We start from the raw sequence: 26,746 nt of genomic DNA, 5'->3' as shown, positions 1-26,746 counted from the left end.
TGATGTGACAGTGACACAGACAGTTTTCATTCTTTCTTTGAGAACAAGGAACGCATACTGGATATAATTTCATTTCTAATCTAATCCTAAAACAGGTTTTCTGCTCAGACAACACATAAGATTCAAAAATGCTGGCCAGACTGCAAAGATAATGAATGTCATGGAGAAGTTTATGATGTTTTTAGATTAAGATGTCAGGTGTGTGGTTGAATTGCTTGATTTAAGCTAAAATATAATATCTTTCAAAAATAGAACAAGATTGTACACGCTTTCTGTACAGCTGATCGTCTGTCTAGTAACAAGATTTAGCCGTAGATTTTGTGTAGATCAGACATAGTTGACCTTTGACTGAGAGAGTGACTCATTGACACCGTTTTTCTAAGTGAAGACATTTGTTGGTGCTCTACAAACAATGGACTTTTAAGTCACAAAAGCTCCATTTGTTAATACTGTAACTACATTAAGAATAAAATGCAATTTTACTCAAAAGGACTATTGCATAAAACAAGCTACCTGTACCATTCATTAGCAGTTATCTGAAGTGAACTGAAATGATGGTAGCTGTATCACAAAAATGTGTCTTCACACATCTAATGATGAGTAAAGTTTCATAAGAACAGTTCACACAAATGTTCATTTGCAGAGAAACCAGGAATTTTTCCCTTGTGCGATTGGGCTGGACATTTGGTCTGCAATTGCACATTAACTGCCATTTATTTTTAAAATGATGCGTGTTAGCACACCCACATCTGTCTTTATTTAACATGCTTTTATAGTATGTCATTAAGTATTTGCTTCCTTCTCCTCAAGTCTACCAACTGGTATTGTAGAAATGAGCCTGTCTTTTGTGGGCAGAACCCTGTTCTTGGAACATAATGAGTGGTCATTAGGGGCAGGGCTTTATTTAGTTCTGCTTATTCAAACAAATTATAAGATTTTCAAAGATAACACTGCAAACACTTCCCTTAGGTTGTCTGGCTCAGTATATTTATTGCTAGGCTTTAGCCTTATAATTTCTTTCTTTGTTGAATCTGTAGCAAAATATTCTTTAAAAAAAAGTTTTAAAAAGTACTATTTTTGCACAAATTCAAACATAGTATTCATTTTAAGGATCACCAGTGGCATTAAGGGAATATAAACATACACACAACTTTAAAAAAAATTACATTTAATGTTGGACCACAGTAACAAACACACCATTGAATTGACATTCAGTAGCATTCAATGCACCAAGCAGGTAGCATGAAATAAATCTTATCACAGTATGAATGATACACATATACTAAAATAACATACAGTAGGACCGTTCAAAAAACCTACGTGTAAATCTATCTTTACACTGGACTCACATATTTTTATTTCCTACCAAGAAGGTTTAAATCCAGTGATTTTACATGTATTACAAACAGAGGTCTAAAAAAAGCATTTAAAGGGATAGTTCACCCATAAATGAAAATGTTCTCCTCACTTACTCACCCTCATGCCATCCCAGATGTGAATGACTTTCTTCTGCTGAACAAAAGCAAAACATTTTAGAAGAATATTTCAGCTCTGTCGATCCATACAATGCAAGTGAATGGTGACCAGAACTCCAAAAAGCACATAAAAAAGCATAAAAGTAATCCATAAGACTCCAGTGGTTAAATCAATGTCTTCTGAAGTGATCCAATCAGTTTGGGTGACAACAGACCAAAATATAACATTTTTACAGTACATTTTATCATTGCAGTCTATAGGTACGATTATACTTTCAAGCTCAATTACACTTCCTATTGTTTGACACATGCGAGGAGCACTAGATGGTGCTAGCAAGATAATCAAGCTGGAAATCATGAAAAAGAAGTCATATTTTGGTCTGTTCTAACACAAACCTGACTGGATCGAATCAGAAGACATCGATTAACTGGAGTCTTATGGATTACTTTCATGAAGCTTCAAAGTTCTGGTCACCATTCTCTTGCATTGAATTGATCTACAGAGCTAAGATATTCTTAAAAAAAAAAAAAATCTCTGTTTGTGTACAGCAGAAGAAAGAAAGTAATAAGGGTTTGGAATGACTTCTTTCCTCAAGCAGGTCTGGCACTTGTTTAAATAATGAAACCCAAATACAGGACCAAACATACTTTCTAAAAACTTGTTGCAGCAGTAATAGCAGAGAGAGTCTGTGTAGCCATGGAACGCAAGGCAAACGTGGGAACGGAGAGATCCGTGAGGAGGTAGAGCTGGTGCTGGGGACTCTGCAGCCCATAACACTTGCACTCATCGGTGACAAGGTAGCACTGCACCGGGACGTGAGTAAAGCCCTGAGAGAAATCCTCAAGGGTGGGTTTGGAGGTAGATGAGGCAGAAGAGATGGATGTTTCCTCTGAGGGAAAATATCGAGTCACTGCAAACGTATAGAAGAGGCGAAGAAGCTCCAAACGCCTAGTTGATGAGATGAGGGGAGTAGCCTCTGCAGGAGCACCGCCACGAATACGTGGGCAGAAGGTGACTGCACGTCTGGATTCACGACTGATGAGTAGGAGAGCCTGGATGTCCCAGCGAAGGTTCAAAGATGGAGGCAGAGTGGAGCGGTCAGCCTGCTCGAGACAGCTCCGAAGAGTCTCCACCAAAGGGGACCAAAAACGACTGACAAGCTCATTCTCTGCCTTGTACAAGGAGGGTTTGGGGCCACAGAGAACACATACGTTAATCCCAGGGAGCAGTTTGAAACAGAGCAATCGAATGGCGACAGTGGGACTGCCTTGGGGCAGGAAGACTGGATAGTCGCATGAGGAGGTGCCAGAGAGTGAATGTACCAATGCTGAGAGCACAACAACTTCTTGGGGAGCCAGTCGCGACCACCATTTTTCTGTGGCCTGTCCCACTCGCCCGTTCACCAGCAGGCAGCCAAATTCACTATCCGCAGCCTGGGTGAAGGACTCTAGGGCTTCTTGAAGCAGACCAGAGTGGGAGGGCAACAGGCAGTCGGCGCATTGTGTTAAATGTCCCATAAATCCCTGGTCGTCATTAACACGCTCCAGGAGCAGGTCAATGAGGCGGTAGCAAGAGCGCAACTCCCGTTTAAGTCGCTCCACGTTGCGTATGTTTGCCAGCTCGTCCTGTCCCAGGACCATGACCATGCAGTTCCACACGTTCTCCAGCAGGAGGCGCAACTGCATCTCACTGGTGGAAGAGCTTCCAACTCCACTCACCGCAATCAGCATCAGGCTCTCCTGAAAGACCCCCCAAACCACACGACTGCCACGCTCTGTATCACAGCTCAATAACTGAGCGCCATGTCCGGCACCAAACATGTGAACACCATTTAAAGAGCCGATGATGGAAAAGGGAAGCGGCTTGGAGGATCCTCGTGAGAACAGTGGGACTCCACTGGAGGCTGTGAGGCAAAGCAACTGGAGGGTCTCAGCCTGAAGCATAGTCGCTGGAATTGGGCTGCAGGTCACTCTAAAGGTCTTGTCAAACCTTTAAATGACACAAAGTAATAAATACTAAATGCAACATATCTTGATGAACATTATTGACAATCTGCAGACTCTGCATAACACCACTTTACTAATCGGAAAAGCTGATCTCCATGTAAAATACGCCTGCAAGCCTGCGTCAATTTAACTGGAGGCTTTTATGGCAGAAAATATATGTTGATTCTTATGAGTATAGTTATGTAAACACTGAACTCACATGCTAACTCAAGTTTACATTTACAGACTCTTTCAAACACCCATATATATACACCTCGTCTTAACTAAAGACATTCAGATTCAAAGTAAACTGCTAATGATTTGGTTATGTCGTTGCTAATAACGATACAAAAAAACACGTTTATTTAACTTGCCTGACTTTGGGGGTTGTACACTTCACGTCTCCACAGCAACATCTCAGGCAATAGTGGTTCCGCTTTTTTCTTCGAAGCCAACATGATGGATTTACACCGCCACCCGTTGGACACTAAATATGCGTGCAAGTAAAACACTTGTACGCTTTTTATTTGCTCTGTTAATAAGTCTTTATAGCAAGTCAGTTCACTCGACGGCCATTTTTGGAACCCTCCCGATGAGCTATTGTTCTACGTATACAAGAGGCATGCCAGTGCATCTCCTATTTACGTGAATGGGGAAAGATCGAAACCTCCATAACGGTTGGTCAAGATTACAACCAAAGGACATATTTCAAATCAGCCGTAAAATCTTACAACACTGGTTTCATAAATTGTGGTGTTTCACCTCAGATTACGCGAAAAAATAAATTAAAAAAATGAATAACTAATACGCATGCGCGTTCTCGAGTTGATTGGCAGGCGATGTCTGTATCTAAAAGGTGATTGGCTCATTTACCTGAAGGCGGGACTTCCTTTCTACGTCTGTTGACCGTTGGGCGTTCTAATTTCTCCCATTCATTTTAATAGAAGTGACCCGTCTCTGCTAAATAATTATTCAATATTGAACTGCGATTAAATATTTATTGGGCTCTATTTTTCTTTCTTTTTTGTCTCTTATCTCTTTTTTTTTCTTTTGACGTCCCTAAGAAATACATTCAAATGTACCGGTATTTAACACAAAAGGAGTACTGGGATGCACCTCTAATATGATGAACATATTTCAATTTCTTAGTTCAGAAAAATAAATACAAAATTCTTCTTCTGGGGCTTAAAGTCCAAAATGTCTTAAGTGGTGTTACCGTCGTTATGTATATATTAACAAATAAAAGCTTAATTAAAAGCTTGAAATGAGATTTAAAAAAAAATTTGGTCACATGGAGTAAATCTTGGAGAAAATTTCCTGATATTCATGTCCTAATTCATACATTTAAAAAAAGATTACCATGAAAAGAGCTTAATTACTTCAAAATGCACTCAAAAAATTTTACTTTAAGGTGCTGTAAGCGATTTTCTTAATGGAAAATTATACAAAAAATTGTACTCCCTTAAAGATATGAATGAAATAAGTGTCCTGAGATATCTCACCGGTCTGTGACAGCTGTAGATTTTGAAAACAGACAACAAAAATGTGTCCTGGAACCACAGACATTGCCACTTTTCAACTGTCAATCATATTGCTCGTTCTCATAGTGTTGTATTTGAAGCTGATCAGCTGAATTTGACAGCCACAGGAACAAACAATGCTGCTCTTTTGCTCGGTTGTGGTCTCAAAATTATCTTTGGAGGGCGGGTTTTGGAATGAGGGGGCATGATTAATTCAACAGCTCAGTCACGTGAAAGCTTCAGAATGCTAAAATCACTTACAGCACAGTTAACTATTGTCAGTTTTACCAAACCCTTCCTGGTCCATATTACTAAAATAATTTCTGTAATCAAAGGAACTTAAATTAACAGTTAATTCAACAACAACAAAAAGTGTCTCGTCAGCTTTACTGGCCATTATCTGTTGACCTCTATCATTATTAGTCAGTTTTTGCCCCAGAGCTGCCGCTCACTGGATGTTTTTTGTTTTTCTTTGCATTCGCTTTACACTCTTGAGCAGGGCTGGACTGGACTGGTAATCTGGCATACCAGGCATTTTCTCGATGGTCCGACGCACTTTGGGGCCGTTCAGGGGTGGACTGGACATCGGGAGAACCGAGCGGGCCAATGGGTCAGCCGCGAAACAGGCCGAATGCGCCACGATAAGCTAAAATGAGCCGCCGCGTTATGCAGAACGGACCACAGAACGGCACCACTATATGCAGAAAAGGGCAGTGAATTCAATTCTTCCCATAAGGCCTGCACCCCTGAGTCTTCTCTTTACTGTTGTACATGACACTGATGTTGAGCGGGTAGAATTCAATGAAGCTGTCAACGGAGGACATGTGAGGCATCTATTTCTGAACTAGAGACTCTGATGTACTTATCCTCTTGTTTAGTTGTACATCTTCCACATCTCTTTCTGTCCTTGCTAGAGCCAGTTGTCCTTTGTCTCTGAAGACTGTAATTCCAAGTTTTTTGGCACTTAAGCATTGTATCGCCTTCATTTCTCAAAACAATGATCGACTGATGATTCTAGAGAAAAACTTTTTTTTTGACCTAATATTGACCTTAAGACATGTCAGACTACTGGATACTGTGGAAACTCAAAAACAAACACAAAGACAATGTTAAGCTTCATTTAATGAACCAAATAGCTTTCAAGTGTGTTTTATATAATGGCAAGTGATTTTCTAGAACCAAATTAACAATTTAGCATGATTACTCAAGGATAAGTGTTGGAGTGATGGCTGCTGGAAATGGGGCTTGTCTAGATTTGATAAAAAAATGACTTTTTTAAAATAGGGATCGTGCTGCTTTTTACATCAGTAATGTCCTGACTATACTTTGTGATCAGTTAAATGCCACTTTGGTGAATTAAAGTACCAATTTCCTTCCGAAACAGCAAAATCTGTACATTATTCCAAACTTTTGGCTGACAGTGTGTGTATTTATATATATTACTTTATCTATTGATTAGTTGCTGTGATAACCATCGTATAGTGACCAGGTTGCACTCAGTAGTGCTTCCCACTAGCACATATTAAGAATTAACATTTCTTATCTAGTAAGCATTTCACCAAGATTGTTTCATTTGAGTTATTTTAATGTGTTATATTTTGATGGGTTTATTTGATACATTAAAGTTTCCACTACTTGAAGAATTAAAGTTTAATTTATATGGTAATTTTAATTTAATAAAACTTTTCAAATATGAAACCATTGTCCATGATTGAATCAATTTCAGCCAAAGAGTAACTTTTTGTGTTTAGTTCCACAACTTTTTGAAGTTATTAAATATTTTTTTTGTAGAAAATGCTATAAATGTTTTAAAAAAAAAACTATGAAACCAACAGACACAAACATTACATTTCTTCAAAAATCAGACATGTGTTTAGACACCTTGGACAACCTCATTTGTCAATAGCCCTTATACATATACTCTTATTTAACATGATAATGTAAACATATTTGTGGATATTCTTAGTACTTTTAAACATTCAAAAAGTAATTTCATATTGAACTTTTGACATTTCCTTGAAAATAAAAAGTGACCTTTTTCCCTCAAATTTTTCATCATTCCTAATTTTGGCCTGGTATCGTTAATTAATTCAGGAGCCAGTAAAGACTGGCACCTGAATACTATTATGCACCTGAAGACTATTATGTGTTCATTCTGTCTTCTCAGATTATTCAACGTCTATAGGTTGACATTCAGACAGTGTGATAGGAAACAATTTTGGCATCATGACAGTATATTGTTCCTCTTCCCCCATTTTAGGCTAGTGCAAACAGCTCATTGAGGGTTAATTTCATAAACCCAACTTGATAGAACTTTTCAGTGGACTGCAACTGCATGACCTTTTTCAGTTACTTTGACTTTGAGGCATAAACATTTAAAGCTAGTTGAATCTAATATGCAGTACTCTATTTATCTCTGTAAATGCACCCCTGACATCTGACAAATGTTGTTTAAATGACAAACTTCAGATTTTAATCCAAACTACGTAAATCAAAAAAGGACACAGATTTTTTTCTTTTAAAGTTTTATTTATGTCTCACTTTCTGTTCCTCTTTTTTATTACTCAACTATCGTGATATACACTGATCAGCCACAACATTAAAACCACCTGCCTAATTTTGTTTAGGTCCTCTCGTGCCACCAAAACAGTGCTAACCCACACCTCAGAATAACATTCTGAGATGATAATCTTCTCAACACAATGAGAAATAATCAAACCAGCCTGGCACCAACAATCATGCCACGGCCAAAATCACAGAGATCACATTGTTTTCCACATTCTGATGGTTGATATGAACATTAACAGAAGCTCCTGACCCATATATTTTATGCACTGCTGCCACATGATTGGCTGAATAGATAAACGCATGGATGATTGTTGGTGCCAGATGGGCTGGTTTGAGTATTTCTGTAACTGCTGATCTTCTGGTATTTTCACACATCAGTTTCTAGAATTTACTCAGAATGGTGCAAAAAAACAAAAACATCAGTTCTGCAGACCGAAACACCTTGTTGATGAAGGAGGTCAACAGATAATGGCCAGACTGGTTTGAACTGACCAAGGCTACAGTAACTCAGATAACCGCTCTGTACAATTGTGGTGAGAAGAATATCATCTCAGAATGTTAGCGCTGTTTTGGTGGCACGAGGGGCAAGTACACAATATTAGGCAGGTTGTTTCAATGTTGTGGCTGATCGGTGTATATAGCATGTATGTTCTGAGAAAACATCTAAATTGCTAAGCCTTCTCATATTATAGTAAACAGTACCACAATGACAAGAATATATGTGCCGGAGAACTATAATTATTCAGTTTAAAGTTCAAAATACTGGAAAGAACACAGTGGCAGCTATTAAAAGAAATAGTTCACCCAAAATTAGAATTCGCTTATCATTTACTCACCCTCATGCCATCCCAGGTGTATGACTTTCTTCTGCAAAACACAAACGAAGATATTTTGATGAAGATATGAGGTGTTTTTGTCATTACAATGCAGGTGAATGGGGTCCAATACTTTCAAGCTCCAAAAAGGACATAAAGGCTTCATAAATGTAATCCATATGACTCTAGTGGTTTAATCTATGTCTTCAAAAGCAATGATTCATTTTAGGTATAAAACAGACAAAAAATAACACTAAACTCAATAAGTATTTAAAGCTTGATTCCACTTTCCTGCAGAGTGCATGCACAGAATTATAATTTTTAGGTGAACTATTCCTTTAAATTAAAAAGCAGAAAAGTAAAAGGAAAGACATACAAAGTGTGACTGTGAGCCACATTTTATCAGCATACAAATTACACTGGTAAGAAGTTTTACATCTGTGAATTGGATGATTGTTTTTTTTTTTTCACTTTAAAAATGGGGGCTGGGGGCAACCAAAAACACTTCAAATAATTTGAGCACAATTATTTTAAGAATGATTGAGAAGTCAGACACTCCTTGCAACATGTCAAGATTCTTTCATTACATCAATAAAGACAAAATAACATAATTGATCGGAATGCAGTTATATGGCTTTTTGATGATTTTTCTTCATTAAAAAGGCACCAGAGAGGAAATGACAAGAATTTTGCACCTCACAGAAGATAAATCAGTAAAATTAAGAAAAAGCCATTTAGAGAGGCTCCTTGGCAAAGTTGGGTGCAGTATGCAGAACTGGCCCAGAGTGGAAAGTTGAGACACCACCACAGTGATAACAGTCCTCGTTACATGCCCATTCGAATGCTCTGAATGATCTGGAATATTGCTAGGGAGAGAGAGAAAACAGTCAGCTTTAGAGTGACATTACAGATGGCCAACAATGCAACCTTGGAAAAGTTGAGGAGGCAAAATATTAAAGACTTGAACTTGGTAGAGCCAAGGCTTATAATAACGTCAGCACTTTACTGTAAATTTTAAGTGGAAAGAAGTAAGGTATGTATGCTATCTGTTTTCACCATCACTGTTCAACCAGATCAAAAGGTTGCCAAGTCCCAGGCACAAACATAAGGACAAACAAACAGAGCAAGTTGACCAAAAAACATGGGCTGAATTGTGATTTGTTCAAAGCAAACAGATTCTCATAGGAAGTAGGCAAAAATCTTGCAAAAGCTGACCGTTTTCCAGACCACAGCATGGGCCACATCTTAACTTCATAAAGGCAAATATTTCTGTTACCATATGGGAACAAACTGAAAAAACTGTTGATATGACAGCTTTTAAGCTACAGGCTATGTCTTAACAGACATCTGACAGATTTGTGATCCTTAAAGGGATAGTTTACCCAAAAATGAAAATTCTCTCATCATTTACTAACGCTTATTCCGTCTCAGCTGAGCATGACTTTCTTTTTCTGCTGAACACAAATTAAGATTTTTAGAAGAATATTTCAGCTCTGTAGATCCATACAATGCAAGTGAATGGTGAAAAAAGCATGAAAGTAATCTATATGACTCCAGTGGTCAGTTTTTGAGTAAGAACAGACCAAAATGTAACACATTTTTTACTGTACATCTTGTCATTGCCGTCTCTAGACGATCATAATCTAAAACTGGGGCAGTGGTGGCTCAGTGGTTGAGGCTCAGGGTTACTGACCAGAAGGTCGGTGATTCGAGCCCCAGCACCACAAAGATGCCACTGTTGGGCCCTTGAGCAAGGCCCTTAACCCTATCTGCTCCAGGGGCGCCGTATCATGGCTGACCCTGCACTCTGACCCCAGCTTAGCTGGAATATGTGAAAACTAATACATTTCACTGTATATATGCAACAAACTGTGTGTATAATGTGTGACCAAAATAAAGGATTCTATTGCAGTTGGTGCTAGAAAGTGTAAATGAGCTTGAAATCGTTATTGCCAAGATTTATAGTAAAAACATCAGTTATATTTTGGTCTGTTTCTCACCCAAAACTGACTAGATCACTTCAGAAGGCATGGATTAAACCATCAGAATTGTATATATTATTTCTATGATGTTTGTATGTGATTTCTGGAGCTTCAAAGTTTTTGTTACTTGCTTTGTATATCTTCATTGTGTTCTACAGAAGAAATAAAGCCATACACATATGGGATGGCATGAGTAAATTATGAGAACATTTTTATTTTAGGGTGAACTATCCCTTTAATGAATCCAAGGAGATCCATCAAATGACTCACAAGGAGTACCTTAAGCACTGTTACTTGCAATGTTTATCAAAGCTGCTTTGAGAAAAGCAACACCTGCAGATCCACGTGTTTTACCCCGTGGAACTAAGATAAAGCCATGCTATCAGTCCAAGTAAATAGTGTGTTAATTATTATCTCGCCCTTCACTGCAGTTTGACAGAATGCCAAAACAAGAAAGTGGAGGTCAGCTTTGTCTATCTTCCTTTAACTCAAGCTCGGAGGAAAACGAAATCCTAACCCATGCCTGCGTTTCAATATAAGCCGTTTATGTATTAGTGCAGATGTACTTACCTGAGCCACAGACAACAAAGATGAAGAGTGCCAGTAGCCATGGTCCCACCGAAACTTTGTCGTCAACCGTGTTTCTCTGCATACATTTACATGTGCATCATTAGTTGCGCTGTTTTTGTAGTGATTAGGCTAGCGATTAGTATCATTCTGTAACATCTCGGTATATAAAAGCCCCCATTCTACTACCAAACAAGATAATAATCTGCAATGCATGTCACAAATACTTCAATAAGATCTAGTAAGTTCAGTTCCGCTGATACATCGAGCACCTCTTGTCGAGTCTGAGTTGTCATACCGATAATTTGACGTTTCCTCTCTGGGTGATGTTTTTGCTGTGCTTCTCGTTGGCCATGCGAATCCTCTGTTTGGCGACCATTGTTGCGAATGCTGGTGGGGTTCTGAAAGTGAGCTGGCGAAAGAGTGACAAAAATGACCGAAAAAATCTAACTAGCGTGAGGATGAAGAGAAAACTACGTCGATTTTTGTCTACGTGCATATAATTTAGGCTCCGCCCACACCGGAAGACCGCAAATGGGCTGATGCTTTGTCAAGAAAGTCCCCGTGTTTGGTCAGACACGGTGGATGAATTCCAAACGCAAGTGATCCCTGAGCCCTTGAAGTGGGAACATTGAAGGGAACAGGGCACTCGCGTCTCATGTATGGCCGTTTGAAACACTCTTTTAAAGGGAGTATTGAAAGACGTACGTCACTTCCACTTTATATTCGCCTGAATGTTACCAAGACGGCGCAGCGCAGCTTATTTATTGCTGTTAATTTGTTGTTGCAAATAAATATACGTTTTGGAAAGTTTTTTTTCTCCCTCAAATATATATATAAAATACATGGATGAACATTTCCCGCCGAAAGTTATTTGGTGCAGGAGAGGTCTTAATTATAAATAAATAAATAATAATAATAAACCACAGGGTTTAGACTAGCTTAGTTGAAAAATGGACCGGAGTTTGTCTCTGCTTATGGTTGTATGGTATATATGAGGACGAATGTAAACTGCTGCTGTGGAGAAGTATCTCTTATAAAAGGGCTATAGCGCTTGAAGGTGTAATATGTTTTGATCAACAACCTTGCTTTAGAATACCAGATTTAGAAGAGAAGGGCCACTTCTATTAAAATGAATGGGAGAAATTGGGTACTCAACCAAGGCTGCGTTCATTTCAGATTTGTATGCCCTTTCCCTCGCAAACTTCCCTCCGTCTCATGGTCTCGGATGAACGTCACTGCTTACACTGTACATCTTGGATGTATGTCCACTGCTGGTGGAAGACGTGCTGAATAAAAAATCTAGTATTTGTACACAGCCCTGGCTCTGTAAATGGGACAAAAACAAAATGGAACAAACCGATCCACACAACACTACTCCAGCCAAACAGCAACATGGGGTGGTTCTTTTGCATGCACAGGATGGGGGGTGGGGGCAGAGTGAGAGGGAAATTCATTAGAAGAGTGATGACAAATCTGGCTGATGCAAACATTGTAAACTCCAAGGAGGACAAATAACTGAGAAACAGACCAAGAGAAAAAGGTCAGACAAAAATAAACTAAAAAAGAATGATTATGATGGCTAGGAGCCGCGTCAACATCGGCGAGCAGGGCTCTCAAGTCTTACGCATTCACCGTGAGACACATGCATTTCAACCAGTTGACACGCTCACACTACACACATTGTATTACTCATGCTGAGAAGTAAGGGATAACTTGTCCCTCTATATACAATTAATGGACTCTGCTGAGTTCATAGCTGTCTCGAGTTATAGTTAAATGCCACCTACCAGCCCATCAGGAATTAGAATTTGTTGTTTCCAGGTAAATTACTTGATCCCGCTGCAAGCACGTTCGATTTTAGGCAACATGGATGTGAACACACACAGATTGGAAGTTGGAAGAGCAAGATCCGATGAATGCGGTAGGTAACCCCTTTATTTTTTTTAGAATTTTGATTTTACGATTCCTGGACGAAATCACTTGCCTGTGATCAAAGATAGTGAGAGATGATGTTGGGGACTATAGGCAAATTCTTGCTAAATGATTACTGATGCAGTCAAAAACACTCCCAACTGCTTTGCAACCAGAAGCTTTAGCTTAGCTTTGGCTATCTGAAATTAAGGAAAGATACATTTCATTAATTTATTTCAAATTCTAATGTATTAACTCTATTTTCAGCTATGTTAAGACTACATCTCTTAAAGCAGAGCACTCTGGCTATCGTTTCATTAATGTTTCATATCCTGGCAATGCATACAATAATCATTGCATTTGTCTGTTTCAAAGATGTCAGGGAAAAAGCAAAAGAGTATTATTTTATTCTGGGCACCAAAGGGTCAGCCCCCTAAAAAGGTTGCCAGATCAGAGGAGGAGACAGTGGAAGAGCTGGTGGCACAGACGGTGGAGAAGACAGCAAGGGAGACAGTAGGGAAGAAAGTAGAAGAGATCATAGAGGAGACAGTTGAAGAGAACATAGAGGAGACAGTGGATGAGTCAGTGGGCAAGACAGGAAAGAAGAAAGCATTAAGTGGAGCAGCCACTGTAGGTGTACTTTTAAAAGTGAGTGGTCAACCAAATGGCCATTCATCACCATTGGCACCACCAGCTCCTACTATTGGTGCTCTGTTTGCAGACAGGAGAACTCATGTGCCCATCAAGGGGTGACAGATGAGAACAGACATATATAAAGTAAAGGGCATCAGGCCAAAGTACAGGCACTTCAGTCAACAAGTGGCATTGCACAGTTATATGCTCCAGCTTCAGTTGGTGGCATGACAGCACAAGAGGACAAGGTACATGGTACATAAGTGAACCAAAAGACTGTTGGTATGCTGGATGGAATGCTTATGATTTAGTGCTTTAATTAACCCTTTCTGTTGCATACAAGGAGAGCTGAGGTAAAGGTGACTGTTGCAATGGTCCAACATAATGTGCCATTTGCAGTAGCAGACCATTTCAGCCCATTGTTGAAGGAGTGCTTCAAAGATTCCACCACTGCACAGAATTTAAAGTGTGCATTATCAATGAAGCAGTGGCACCACATTTTAGAAATTAATTGGTGATGAAGATCTCAGGTTTGCTGAGCTGCTTCCATACCAGGGACCCCAAGAGCATGATCAGCTCAGTGAGGAGTTCCTCAAATATCAATTGATGGACATCCCCATGCCCCAAGACCCAGCCACTTTCGACATTGAGGGTTTTGGGGGGAAAATGTCATCAATGAAGAATAGGGTAAGAGATTTCTACACCCTTTGACATTTACTTGATCAACATAATGAATGCGAATAAAAAATTTAAGATAGTATTTAGGCCTCCTTAGTTATTTTTTTTTAAAAATGTGACCGGTTTCAGCAGATTTGGAAGGCTGTCTAAGATTGCCAAACTGGTTTATTTCTTCCCCACTCGAATGTAGATGCAGAGAGAGTGTTCTCCATGGTGGGTTTGAACAAAACCAAATCTAGGAACAGTTTGGCTCTGGACGGAACGCTATCATCCATCATGACGGTGAAAATGGCTGGCCTTGAGCCACAGTGCTTTAAGTGGGAGCCCCCTACCCCATCATCAAGGCATCAAAATGTGCAACAAACACTTACAACACAAAACATCTTTCATAAGCTGAAATGTTTACTCTCTCTCTCTCTCTCTCTCTCTCTCTCTCTCTCTCGCTCTCTCACACACACACAGCTTGACATACATGCATAGGGCAAGTTCTGCTATCCTAATGTATGTGTAACATAGCTGTTCAGTAGGCTCGTTTGGGGCCAAATTTCTTTTTATTTTTGATACATTTGTATTTTTTAAATATATAAAACAATTTATTTTATTTGGATGGCCACCACTACGCCGCCGCCGCCATCACTCAATGCTGAACATTCCATTCAGCAAAACAGATATTAAAGGAATAATGTGATTAAATAATGGCTGGTTATGTGGGATGGGGAATAAAAGGCTGTCATCTTTATAATATCAAAAGCATGTTGGTGCTGAGACGAGGAATTATGGTGGAAGGAAAGAGGACACAATAATATCTCGAATGTGTATTGGGTGTACTACACTTATCTTCACGTTTGGTAAACATGAATCTGGTATTTGTAATGCATGCTTTTCATATGAACATGTAAGAACACGACTCAGAGAAGAATTAAGAGAAATGGGTATAGAACAGATATCATTGAAACTATTATTGCAGACTGCCCAAAGCAGATTAAAGTTTATGATGTTCTCTTAAATTATATAAGAACAACATGTGTGATCAATAGAATTTAGAGTGGAGTGTATAGATATGTGTTTACATGCAAATATATTCAAATTTCAAGGCTTCACACTCCAGATCAGTAGGTGGCGGAAATGCACCTTTTGTTGCTTTGCCAAGCGCCATAAAACGACGAAGAAGAAGTTGTTGTTCAGGGTCGGATGTTTGCAGTAGAAGATGCGTTGGCTGCCGCTTTGGGTATTAATATTATGCGCCTGTTCGCTTTACAGCGCCTCTGCGAATAACAATGCCGTCAAGAAAATGAAGATACAGTTCGCAACGGGTCCACTTCTCAAATTTCAGATTTGGTGAGTGAGAGTTTGCACCGTATTTGTCGGTCGTTCCCCGGAACAGGCCGATCAGTATAATGACATTGTGTTAATAGCAGCACCGGAAGGCTTGACATTCACATGGCGTAGACATTCACCACACAGGAAAAACTTTACTATGCCCACACAAGTGTTATTGCGTGTCGGATGGCTATCTAGCTTTGCACATGACCTCATCAGAATGATATAATCCGCCAGTAATCTGGTGTTAAGTGGACAGCACTCTTTTAAGGATTAGCCCATTAGCGTATCTGTCTATGTGATTGCACTTTGTCATTTGAACCTTTGTACATTTAATAATTCAGCTGTTTATGGATTCATAAAGCCAATTTGATGAGGATGTTATAATCCTTACAATCCAAATGCAGGACATTTATCATAATCTGAAATGCAATGCATGTTGTGCAATATTTACTGCAGGAAAGCTGTTGTCTTATGTTACCTACATGTAGTAAACCAAAAGCTCAGGTGTGTCTTCTTTGTTTTCTGCAGTATCTCCTGAGGGTACAAGCGGGTGTTTGAGGAGTACACGCAGGTTTTGTACCAGCGGTACCCAGACATCCGCATAGAGGGAGAGAACTACCTTCCTCTGCCTGTCTACAGGTAATGCATGAAAGACCCAAACACTGTTGTTGCATACACAACATTAGAGTTACACGTTTCAATTCTCCTAGCCAGGAAACCGAAACATATCTCCTGATTTATGCTTTTTTTTTCCTTCTTCTAGGCACATTGCTTCCTTTCTGTCTGTGTTCAAACTGTTGTTGATTGGGGTGATCATTATTGGCAAGGATCCATTCGCTCTATTTGGCATGCAGGCTCCTGGTCTTTGGGTTTGGAGTCGGGAGAATAAGGCAAGACAATATTAGAGATGGAATCATAACGAATTTAACAATTCCAATTTGGTACTTCTTTGAGGAAGAAATATTTGGAAATAAATATTGCTTTTTATTGCAGTCCACAGTCTGTTACTTTACAAATGTTATTTTTACAGTTTTTATTCAAGATATGTTATTAATGCATTTTTATAAAGCACCACTAATTAGAACAAAACTCATTGTGACCCTTTAACTTCACATTGTCATATCAACCACCATCCAGTAATTACTCTGATTTAAATCTCACGATCCTTACGTAGACATGAGATGGTACAATTTCTTGGTGCAAGTCAGAAATGCAAAATGCATGACAAGGTTCTGACCAAAATAAAGAGTCATTAGTTTGGTAGGAAGCTCTATATGTTTCACTTTATAGATTCAAAAGAACTAGCTCTTAAGGATCATTTGTTAGGGAATCAGAATACACTGGTCTTTCAAGCTTTGTTCACACAGTCAGAAAAAGTCAGATCTGAATCAAATCCGTTTAGGTTTTTGTAGTCCTAATGGCACAAAAACACAAAGAATCAGATTTTTACAAGCCTGATATAAACCAATTTTTTAGGTGGTTTGGAATCTGATAAAAATCAGATTTTTCATAATGTCTCCGTCTGAACATTCAGATTGGATTTTTATTCATCATTTGTTGTGTGTGACGGGTTGTTTCGATGAGAAGACACTCCGTTCCAAACAGTTTAAATGATGCCTTCACAGGGGACATCAAAGGGAAACCAAAAATGATGACCAAGCTGTAGGATCATTACAAGAACATTTTCAATAAAAAAAAAAAAGACTTAAAAATGGGAGTTCAGAATGAATGTTTTATTACACCTTTCATCACTCCGACAGAGGAAGGTAAAGTCTAAGAGGGGAATAGAGATTAGGGTTGATCACTTCTCAATGGAATGCACATGTTCAGTAGATTTTACAGGGCAGCCAAGTAGTGGAAGCATCTAAAATAATAAAAATATTGGATTCACTCACCCAAGGAAATGCACTAAGGTGCCATCATTGAGTGTTAAAGTATTGAATGAAGCACGCAAATAGGGAATGCTTCGCTACTCGCTAAAATACAAAATAACGGGTGTCCCGTATGGGATAAATATGGGACAGATTGTCTAAAATAGGACCGTTTTAAACCCTAGCAGCAATCTAACATTGCATTTGCCATCTCTTTTGTTTTTTAAGCTGTTGTCTGTGACAAATGTAATATTTGACACCGCTCTCTGAGAATAAATAGAATTTTGAGCTCTCCATTTCTTTTGCTGTTTTTGTTTGTTTGTATTGTGTTTAGTAAATTATACAAAATTATTATTTATTTCCGATCAGTTTTACCAGAGACGAGCTGATGAATATTCGGCAGCACACGCCAGACAATCTTTTACCAGTTTTTGATTTTTTTCGGACGTTCTGTTGGACATTTTAGTCAGAGGATCTGCGATGCTGTGCAACTGCGGTAAAAGACGCAAATGTGGGAAGCGAGCCAGCGCGTTGGTCTAGCTCCGTCAGCGCGGCTTTTGAACCACGCTGCCAAGCATCCATCTTGCAAATCTCTGCTCTCTTCCTAACAAAATAGACAAATTTCTTCTTCCCACAAAAATTAGGACATTGCAAATTCTGCTGTATTGTGCTTCATGGAAGCTTGGCTGAGTAAAGCCATTCCGGACTGCACATTACATCTGCTGGGCTTCCAGCCGTTCAAAGTGGATCGCACCTGGAGTTAACAGAAAATGAGAGACTGTGGAATGTGTTTTTACGTCAGCGAATGTTGGTGTACTGATGTAACAGTGCTGAAGAATATGTGCTGTTCTAATTGAGAGGTGCTCCTCATAAACCGTAAGACATTCTACTCACCGTGGGAGTTTTCCTCGTATTCTTTGTTCCACCACACGTGTGTGTGTGTGTGTGTGTGTGTGTGTGTGTGTGTGTGTGTGTGTGTGTGTGTGTGTGTGTGTGTGTGTGTGTGTGTGTGTGTAACAGCTGGCTGATCAGATCACAGACATGGAGCAACAATACCCAGAGTCACTTATTGTTATAATTAGAGATTTTAACAAGGCAAATCTCACATGTGAACTGCCCAAATATAGACGGCACATTACATGCCCCACCAGAGACAGAAATACACTGGATCATTGCTACACAACAATACAGGATTTGAGGAGCTTTGGGACTCTCTGATCACTGTCTGGTTCATCTTCCGACCTACAGGCAGAAACTAAAATCAGTTAAACCTGTAATAAAGACTGTAAAGAGCTGGACCATTGAAGCAGAGCTGGAACTACAAACCTGCTTTGACGGCACTGATTGGAGTGTTTTTGAAGCTGCAGCCACTGACCTGGATGAGCTCACAGACACTGACATCAGATTCTGTAAGGACATGTGCATTCCTACTAGGAACAATGGCAAACCATGGTTTACAGCAAAACTCAGGCAGCTTCGTCAAGCCAAAGAGGATGCTTACAGAAGTTGGGATAAAATCTTGTACAATCAGGCCAAATACAGACTGACAAAGGAGAAAGTGGCTAAAGAGGCTATTCTTAAAAGCTAAATATCCCCCAATACTGTAGAGAATCAACAACTGGCTAATGACCTGAATGTGTTTTACTCTAGATTGTAAAAGCCCAGTCACACAACCCACAAACGTTTACACTTCCTGCCACCAACTTCCTCCCCTCTCCTGCTACTCAAAATACACTTAAGATCTGTGAAGATGATGTATACCAGGTCTTCCGGAAACAGAAGAAAAGAAAAGAACAGTGCCCAGATATTGTTTCACCCACTTGTCTAAAATTCTGTGCTGACCAGCTGGCCCCCATCTTCACACAGATATTTAACAGACCACTGGAGTTGTGTGAAGTTCCCTGCTGCTTGAAATGCTCCACAATCATCCCCATCTGAATGGACTTAATCACTATAGACCCATCATTCTGATGTCTGTGGTCATGAAGTCATTTGAGAAACTGGTCAAGTCAAGTGGTTTTTATTGTCGTTCAACCATATACAGTTAATACAGCGAAACAAGACCACATGAGACTACACAGACTAAATAACATTTCTATATTATTATTTGGTGGCCCACCTTAAGGACATAACTGAACCCTTTCTGAAACTCCCCTACATTTTGCTTATAGAGCAAACCGGTCTGTGGAAGATACAGTCAATATGGGACTGCATTACATACTTCAAAATTGCATTATCACGATGCATCTTGTCCTTCAATATCTATCTTTTTTCAGTTTCTTCAATTTATTTTTTACTCTATTTTTCCCCTTTCAGCTTTTTATTTAACTGCTGTTTTAAAAATCAGAATGAGTCACATTACATAAACTGGCCTTCTACGTTCATCATGAGCTGTGAACAAAACATGGAACATCCACAAGATTAAATAAATGGTTATATATTTTAAGAGTATCTCAGTTTTTCAGTTTGTTTCTTCAGAACATCTCTTAAAAGCACAAAAAATATTGGTTCTCATCCAGTATGCGGCAGTCCTGTGGGCGAAAATGCCTTGTTGATGCTAGACGTCAGAGGAGAATGGGCCGACTGATTCAAGCTGATAGAAGAGCAACTTTGCCTGAAATAACCACTCGTTACAACCGAGGTATGCAGCAAAGCATTTGTGAAGCCACAACACGCACAACCTTGAGGCGGATGGGCTACAACAGCAGAAGACCCCACGGGGTACCACTCATCTCCACTACAAATAGGAAAAAGAGGCTACAATTTGCAAGAGCTCACCAAAATTGGACAGTTGAAGACTGGAAAAATGTTGCCTGGTCTGATGAGTCTCGATTTCTGTTGAGACATTCAGATGGTAGAGTCAGAATTTGGCATAAACAGAATGAGAACATGGATCCATCATGCCTTGTTACCACTGTGCAGGCTGGTGGTGGTGGTGTAATGGTGTGGGGGATGTATTCTTAGTGCCAATTGGGCATCGTTTAAATGCCACGGCCTACCTGAGCATTGTTTCTGACCATGTCCATCCCTTTCATGGCCACCATGTACCCATCCTCTGACTTCCAGCAGGATAATGCACCATGTCCCAAAGCTCGAATCATTTCAAATTGGTTTCTTGAACATGACAATGAGTTCACTGTACTAAAATGGCCCCCAGAGTCACCAGATCTCAACCCAATAGAGCATCTTTGGGATGTGGTGGAACGGGAGCTTCGTGCCCTGGATGTGCATCTCACAAATCTCCATCAACTGCAAGATGCTATCCTATCAATATGGGCCAACATTTCTAAAGAATGCTTTCAGCAGCTTGTTGAATCAATCAGGCAGTTCTGAAGGCGAAAGGGGGTCAAACACAGTATTAGTATGGTGTCCCTAATAATCCTTTAGGGGTGTGTGTGTGTGTGTGTGTGTGTGTGTGTGTGTGTATATATATATATGTATATGTGTGTGTATGTATGTATGTATGTATGTGTGTGTGTATTTGTTTAAATGTATGTGTATATACATTGAATTCTCTTGCTCTGGAAGCTTCTGTCACCATGACAAATTGTGTGTGTGTGTGTGTGTGTGTGTGTGTGTAAGCAAGCATACCTGGCAATACATTTTTGATTCTGATAAATGGCATAAACTGCACATATATTTTAATGACTTCTGGAGAGAGGACTGTATTACTTTAGGGCACGGCCCCTGTACTTTATTCCTGTCCTAAAATGTCCTGGAAAAGTCTCTGAAAATGAGTTGGAATCCTGGTAATTCTCTATGGTGAGTTATTGCACATGATATTACAAAAAGCACAGCGGTCTTGACACACAAGTTGCCTCTTCAGCCCTCATTAGGACGGTTTTTAACTTTGATTCCTGAGATGAGAGGAGAGAATGTGAAACAGTGGAGACCAAACAACAACCTGCCATGTTTTCACATTGTTATTGTGGTTAAAGTTCACTTTATGATTTCAACAGCGTTTCTCTGCTATAGCTATAGTGATTTTGTTATGCTGAGGTTGTCTAGCCTGTCGTCTACCCAGACTAAGGTTTATAGAAGGGGAAATGTTAGCTTTCCTAGATACAAGTTACTTTACCTTTCTTTGCTCTTACCTATGTTACATTCATAAATTAGCATACATGGCATGTGTCACATGCAAGCTAGTTACAAAGTAATCTCTCTAATATGTGTACATGACTAGAGAGCAAGATTTGAGCAAATGCATATTTCATATGAAACTCTGTTTTCTTTGGTTAGATATACGCCTGCATGATGGTGTTCTTCTTCAGCAATATGATCGAAAACCAGTGTATGTCTACAGGTGCTTTTGAAATCACGCTCAATGGTAAGAGTTATCCATATTTTGTAGTAAAATATCTGATTCATAATTTGAGGTTAGAATTATTAATTTGATTCATTTTCCATCAAATAACATTGGTTCAGAAAAACTATTAGTTTGCAAAATAGCTGTTAAGACTTTAAAACAACATAACCTGTCTAGACTAAAGACACAACCCCTTAAAGGGGTAGTTCACTTAAATTAAAAAAAGTGTGTAATTTACTCTCCCTCATGTTGTTCCAAACCTGAATGACCTTTTCCTCCAACATGGTCACATACAATCACGTTATTATACCTATATTTCTGCAGAGTGTTGTAAAACTTTACCTACATTTCACACAAATCATCAGGAGTAAAATGGCAGATTATTATATAAAAAACACTTTTCACCTGGTTCCTTAAGCTTGGAGTTTTTTTTTATTCATTTCTAGATGTACCAGTTTGGTCTAAGTTGGAGTCGGGCCACCTGCCTTCCATGCAGCAACTAGTCCAAATTCTGGAGAATGAGATGAAGATGAACGTGCACATGGACACTCTTCAACATCATCGCTCATAACCTTGTGTCTGATCCACTGCATGGCACCTTGGGCCCATCCACGTATGTGTGACCATCATGATGCTTCCAGAAGTTAAATTTCATTCTGTTAATTACAGTGCTGTGAAAACGTATTTGCTCCCATCCTTATTTCATCTGTTTTTGTGAATATCTCATACATTCCAAAGTAAGGAAATCAGGAAGGGGGCAAGAACTTTTTTACCTCACTGTGAAATGCACACTTGTGTTTTTTTTTTTTTTTTTCAATTAACAAAAATGTTGAGTTCTAGTTAGTTCTAGCATTGACTTATTTTTCAATGAAAATAAACATTTAAGTTGTGGGCGATTGCCCCCCCTCCCTCTTTAGATTAATTCAGTTTGCTAATTTAAATTTTCACCCTCTCTCTTTATTGTAGTTTTGAGGTGGAGCTCTCCTACAGCTGTGAAGTGACATTTATGAAGGCTTGTGCTGAAAGTAGAGACAATACTAGTGCATGCCTGATGTTCTGCTCACTCCTCACCATGCCCCTTGGAGATGCACCACCTACAGATGCTGATGTGGGATCCCAGGCAACAATAGTGGCCATATAAATATGAATGCAACCAATCGCTTGTGCAATAATTATCTGATTCAGGATATATATATATATATATATATTTCAAAAAGAGTTCAGTTAGCTAAATCAACAAAAAAACATTTAAGGCTTTTTTTTTTTTTTTACTTGATCCTACTGTATGGCTAAAATGTTGTCTTTATTTTTTTTTTGTAATGTTTAGTTTTGAACAGGTCCTAATTTCCTAATCATATTTTAACATCTAAGCAGCATTAATTATATTTCTGAGCCCTGAATTTTATATTGCTTTGTATAGCTTCAGATGTTTACAAAAAAGGAAAATAAAATGTAACTAGTCTAACAACGTATCAAAGTTCTTTATTTATATACTACAACTACGGTTGGAAATGCAATGAAAATGGTACATTACAAGCATCTGGCTTCTAAAACGGTGTTTAGTCAGAAGTGTTTGTTATTACACTTCTCGTGCTACTTCATGACGCTTGTTTCACTCATTTGTCTTGTAATGTAATTAACCTAGTTTAGAATCAGGCTTAGTCTATTCTTATCCAGATCACTTCAAGTGAAGTCTGATCCTAACTCCACTGTCTAAGAATCCTATTATAGAATTGTGGATCGTAGTTCCGGATTTGGCAGGTTTACAGTAAATGGTCTCTACTATATTGTGGTTAATCTGATTATATTGAAATGCACAATCATTTACAGTTTGGCTCCTTGCACAATAGTCAAAAAAAAAAAAGAGTTAAGTTGTTGGATTGTTGGAAACCTGAAATGTTTAATAACATTACATATAATAAATGTACATTTAAAATCTCAGCTAACAAGTAACTAATAGCTTCTAAACTGTAAACACTTCAGGCCAGTTCCTTTTACTTGAATTAAGCTTTGTTGTGCTAGATTAAAAGATAGAGATTCTCTCTTGAAGGAGCACTAAAAAGATTACTTTTTGATGTTAACTTCTGTGTTAAAGGAATAAGTATGTCTTCGCTTAAAAATGGGTTAAATACACATTAAGTACAATCAATAGCATTTGTGCCATTATGTTGATTGGCACAAAAAGAATCCCTCCTTTTCTTAAAAAAAATAAAAAGCAAAAATCTGGATTCCAGGGAGGGACTTTACAATGAAAGTTAATGGGACCAATCTGTAATTCTTAAAGAGCACCTATTATGCCCCTTTTCACATGTAATTTTAATATTTGGTGTCCCCAGAATGTGTCTGAAGTTTCAGCTCAAAATACCCTACAGATAATTTAATTATACCATGTTGAAAATGCCCATTTTTGGTTGGGAATAAAAACTTTTTTTGTGTATGTGTCTTAAAATGCAAATGAGCTGGTGGATGCATATCCAGAATAGGGCGGAGTTTTGACATCTCTGCATCGGATAATGTATCGGTTACCTAACGTAACCTGGGTTCTCTCTAGATGAGGGAACGAGTATTGGGTAAGCTAGCTTACGCTACGGGAAAGATTCATCTTTTCTGAGATATTGAAGCCAAAAAATTATCCTTAATTTTTGTATCCATTGTCAACGCAGTGTGGCAGCTGCAGACCTTGAGCGGGCTAGCTAGCGAGCTCATAGGTTGCTCTGCGGCAACTGCTGCAGCCTATAGACGAGCTTGGGCGAACTCGCATCCAATGAGAGGCGTCCGCGCGCTCACTGCATCAAAGCCCGCCAAAATGGGCGTGACTTGAGTGCATATAAGCGTAGTTCGTAGGCTGGAACCCTGGTTTTCATTGATTGAAGCGAAAAGTCGCTCGTGGCGCGAGCATGGCCGGCTACGCAATACTCGTTCCCTCATCTAGAGAGAACCGAGGTTACGTTAGGTAACCGATACGTTCTCTTACGAGAGGTTCTCTCGTATTGTGTAAGCTAGCTTACGCTACGGGAACCCATTGTCAACGCCGTGCGTGCCAAGCATCCACTGTATGAGCCCCAGGGAATTAAGGGGGGACCGGGGGGGAGCCCTTATGAGTGGGGAAATAATATTTGGCCGGCAAGAATAGTGTAATACATAAGCACATTGATTGTGTAATACATAAGCACATAGTGGGAAGGGAACGACAGAGCAGCGGTGCCGGTCTGTGTGGAATGTGTCCCATCAGTGCAGCTCACCAGGGAGCTGTAGCGTATTAAACCGATGGTAGTTTTGCCTGCAGAGCGGGCACTTCCATATTGTAAAATCTGACAAAGGTGGAGGGGGAAGTCCATCCCGCTGCCACACATATGTCGTGAATGGAAATCCCGCTGGACCATGCCCACGAGGATGCCATGCCTCTAGTGGAGTGAGCCCTAATGCCCAACGGGCATGGCAGGTCTTTTGACGCGTATGCAGCAGCAATAGCGTCCACTATCCATCTAGATAGTGTCTGTTTCGAGGCGGCGAGACCTTTGGTGCGCCCTCGAGCGAAACGAAATGCTGCTCAGAGCGTCTGAAAGCGGCGGAGCGCGCAGTATACAATCTCAGTGCTCTGACCGGTCAAAGGAGATTGCCGTCGCGTTCAGCTATCGGATGCTGGCAGCGCCGATAGGGAAATGACCTGTGCTCTGAAAGGAGTACCGATCACCTTGGGAACATAGCCGTGTCTAGGCTTTAAAATTACCTTGGAGTCACTTGGTCCAAACTCAAGACACGCAGCTGACAGACAGCGCGTGAAGGTCTCCCACACGTTTGACTGATGACAGGGCAGTCAGAAAAGCGGATTTGAGTGAAAGGTATTTCAAATCCACGGATTGAAGTGGTTCGAAAGGGGGCTTTCATAGTTTCGAGAACTATAGAAAGATCCCAGATAGGAACCGATGGGGGTGCGGGGGTTCATCCTTCTAGCTCCCTGAGGAAGCGGATGACCAGCTCGTTTTTACCCCATGACTGGTCGTGCAGGGGTTCAGCGAACACCGCAACGGCCGCCACATACACTTTGAGCGTGGATGGGGATCTGCCCTTATCCAGCAGCTCTTGTAGAAATACGAGCAGCGACGACACCCCACATGTCCGCGGGTCCAGGTCTCTGTCGGTGCACCATTTTGAGAACACAGACCATTTTGACGCATAGAGTCTTCTCGTGGAAGGGGCTCTAGCGTGTATGATGGTGTTTATGGGCTATGAGGAGCACCGAGTGACGCGTTTCACTGATCCTCTGCATTACCTGTGGCAATAGCGAGACGGGAGGGAAGGCGTAAAGCGGGCGTCTGGGCCAGTCCTGGGCCAGCACGTCCTCGCTTTTCGAGAAAAATATTGGGCAGTGAGAGTTCTCTTTGGACGCAAAGAGGTCTATCTCCGCTCTGCCGAAAAGGTGCCATAACGTCTGGACTGTTTGAGCGTGCAGGGACCATTCCCTGGGGAATATTGTCTCTGGACAGTCTGTCCGGGCCGTCGTTCAGGTGGCCTGGCACGCGCGTCGCCCTCAGCGAGCGCAGGTGGCACTGGGACCAACTCAGTATGCGTTTCGTCAGATGGAATAGGTTCCTGGATCTGACACCGCCCTGACGGTTTAGGTAGGATACCACAGATCTGCTGTCCGTAGCGGACCAGGACGTGGTGACCCTGAATGACCGGGAGAAAGCGCACGGCGGCGTACTCGACCGCTATCATTTCCAGACAGTTTATGTGAAGGAGCTTTTCCTGAACTGACCATAGGCCGAAAACCGGAGAGCCCTCGCAGACCGCGCCCCAACCCGTGTTGGACGCGTCTGTCGAGATGACTTTTCGGCGAGATACAGCTCCCATTGTCACTCCCGCTGATACCATTCGGCCACTGTCCAGGGCTGCAGAGCTGAAATACAGGTCTGAGTCACCTTGATGGGCTGGCGGCCTGTGGCCCAAGCCCGGCGAGACGCTGGTGTTTAGCCAATGCTGAAGCGGGCGATGTGCAGTAAATCCAGCTGAAGTACTGCTGCGGCTGAGGCCATGTAGCCTAGCACTCTCTGAAATTTCTTCAGAGGTGTGAGGCTGTTCATCTGAAATGACGCGGCTAGTCGCTG

At 40.3% G+C, this 26,746-nt stretch overlaps 3 protein-coding genes across 3 annotated transcripts; 1 reads left to right on the top strand and 2 right to left on the bottom strand.

The window, feature by feature from the left end:
* Positions 1-1,179: 1,179 nt before the first annotated feature.
* fuz (fuzzy planar cell polarity protein) lies at positions 1,180-4,467 on the bottom strand. Its single transcript, XM_052134363.1, has 2 exons — positions 3,836-4,467; positions 1,180-3,465 (listed from the first exon to the last, which is right to left on the bottom strand). The coding sequence occupies exon 2, from the start codon at positions 3,417-3,419 to the stop codon at positions 2,127-2,129; it is 1,293 nt and encodes a 430-aa protein (XP_051990323.1). The 5' UTR covers positions 3,420-3,465; positions 3,836-4,467; the 3' UTR covers positions 1,180-2,126.
* A 4,350-nt stretch (positions 4,468-8,817) lies between these two features.
* Positions 8,818-11,429, bottom strand: LOC127649323 (stress-associated endoplasmic reticulum protein 1-like). The gene is made up of 3 exons (XM_052134378.1): positions 11,212-11,429; positions 10,917-10,992; positions 8,818-9,230 (listed from the first exon to the last, which is right to left on the bottom strand). Exons 1-3 carry the CDS (start codon positions 11,410-11,412, stop codon positions 9,190-9,192), a joined length of 318 nt encoding a protein of 105 aa, XP_051990338.1. The 5' UTR covers positions 11,413-11,429; the 3' UTR covers positions 8,818-9,189.
* Positions 11,430-15,310: 3,881 nt separating this feature from the next.
* Positions 15,311-23,068, top strand: selenot1a (selenoprotein T, 1a). Its single transcript, XM_052134375.1, has 6 exons — positions 15,311-15,476; positions 15,990-16,100; positions 16,225-16,351; positions 21,572-21,659; positions 22,085-22,251; positions 22,605-23,068. Exons 1-5 carry the CDS (start codon positions 15,346-15,348, stop codon positions 22,207-22,209), a joined length of 582 nt encoding a protein of 193 aa, XP_051990335.1. The 5' UTR covers positions 15,311-15,345; the 3' UTR covers positions 22,210-22,251; positions 22,605-23,068.
* Positions 23,069-26,746: the final 3,678 nt, after the last annotated feature.

Source organism: Xyrauchen texanus, chromosome 9 (assembly GCF_025860055.1).
Source record: "Xyrauchen texanus isolate HMW12.3.18 chromosome 9, RBS_HiC_50CHRs, whole genome shotgun sequence".
Taxonomy (NCBI): Eukaryota; Metazoa; Chordata; class Actinopteri; order Cypriniformes; family Catostomidae; genus Xyrauchen; species Xyrauchen texanus.
Note: the sequence above shows the minus strand (reverse complement) of the source record. Positions and strands in the feature narration are given on the sequence as shown.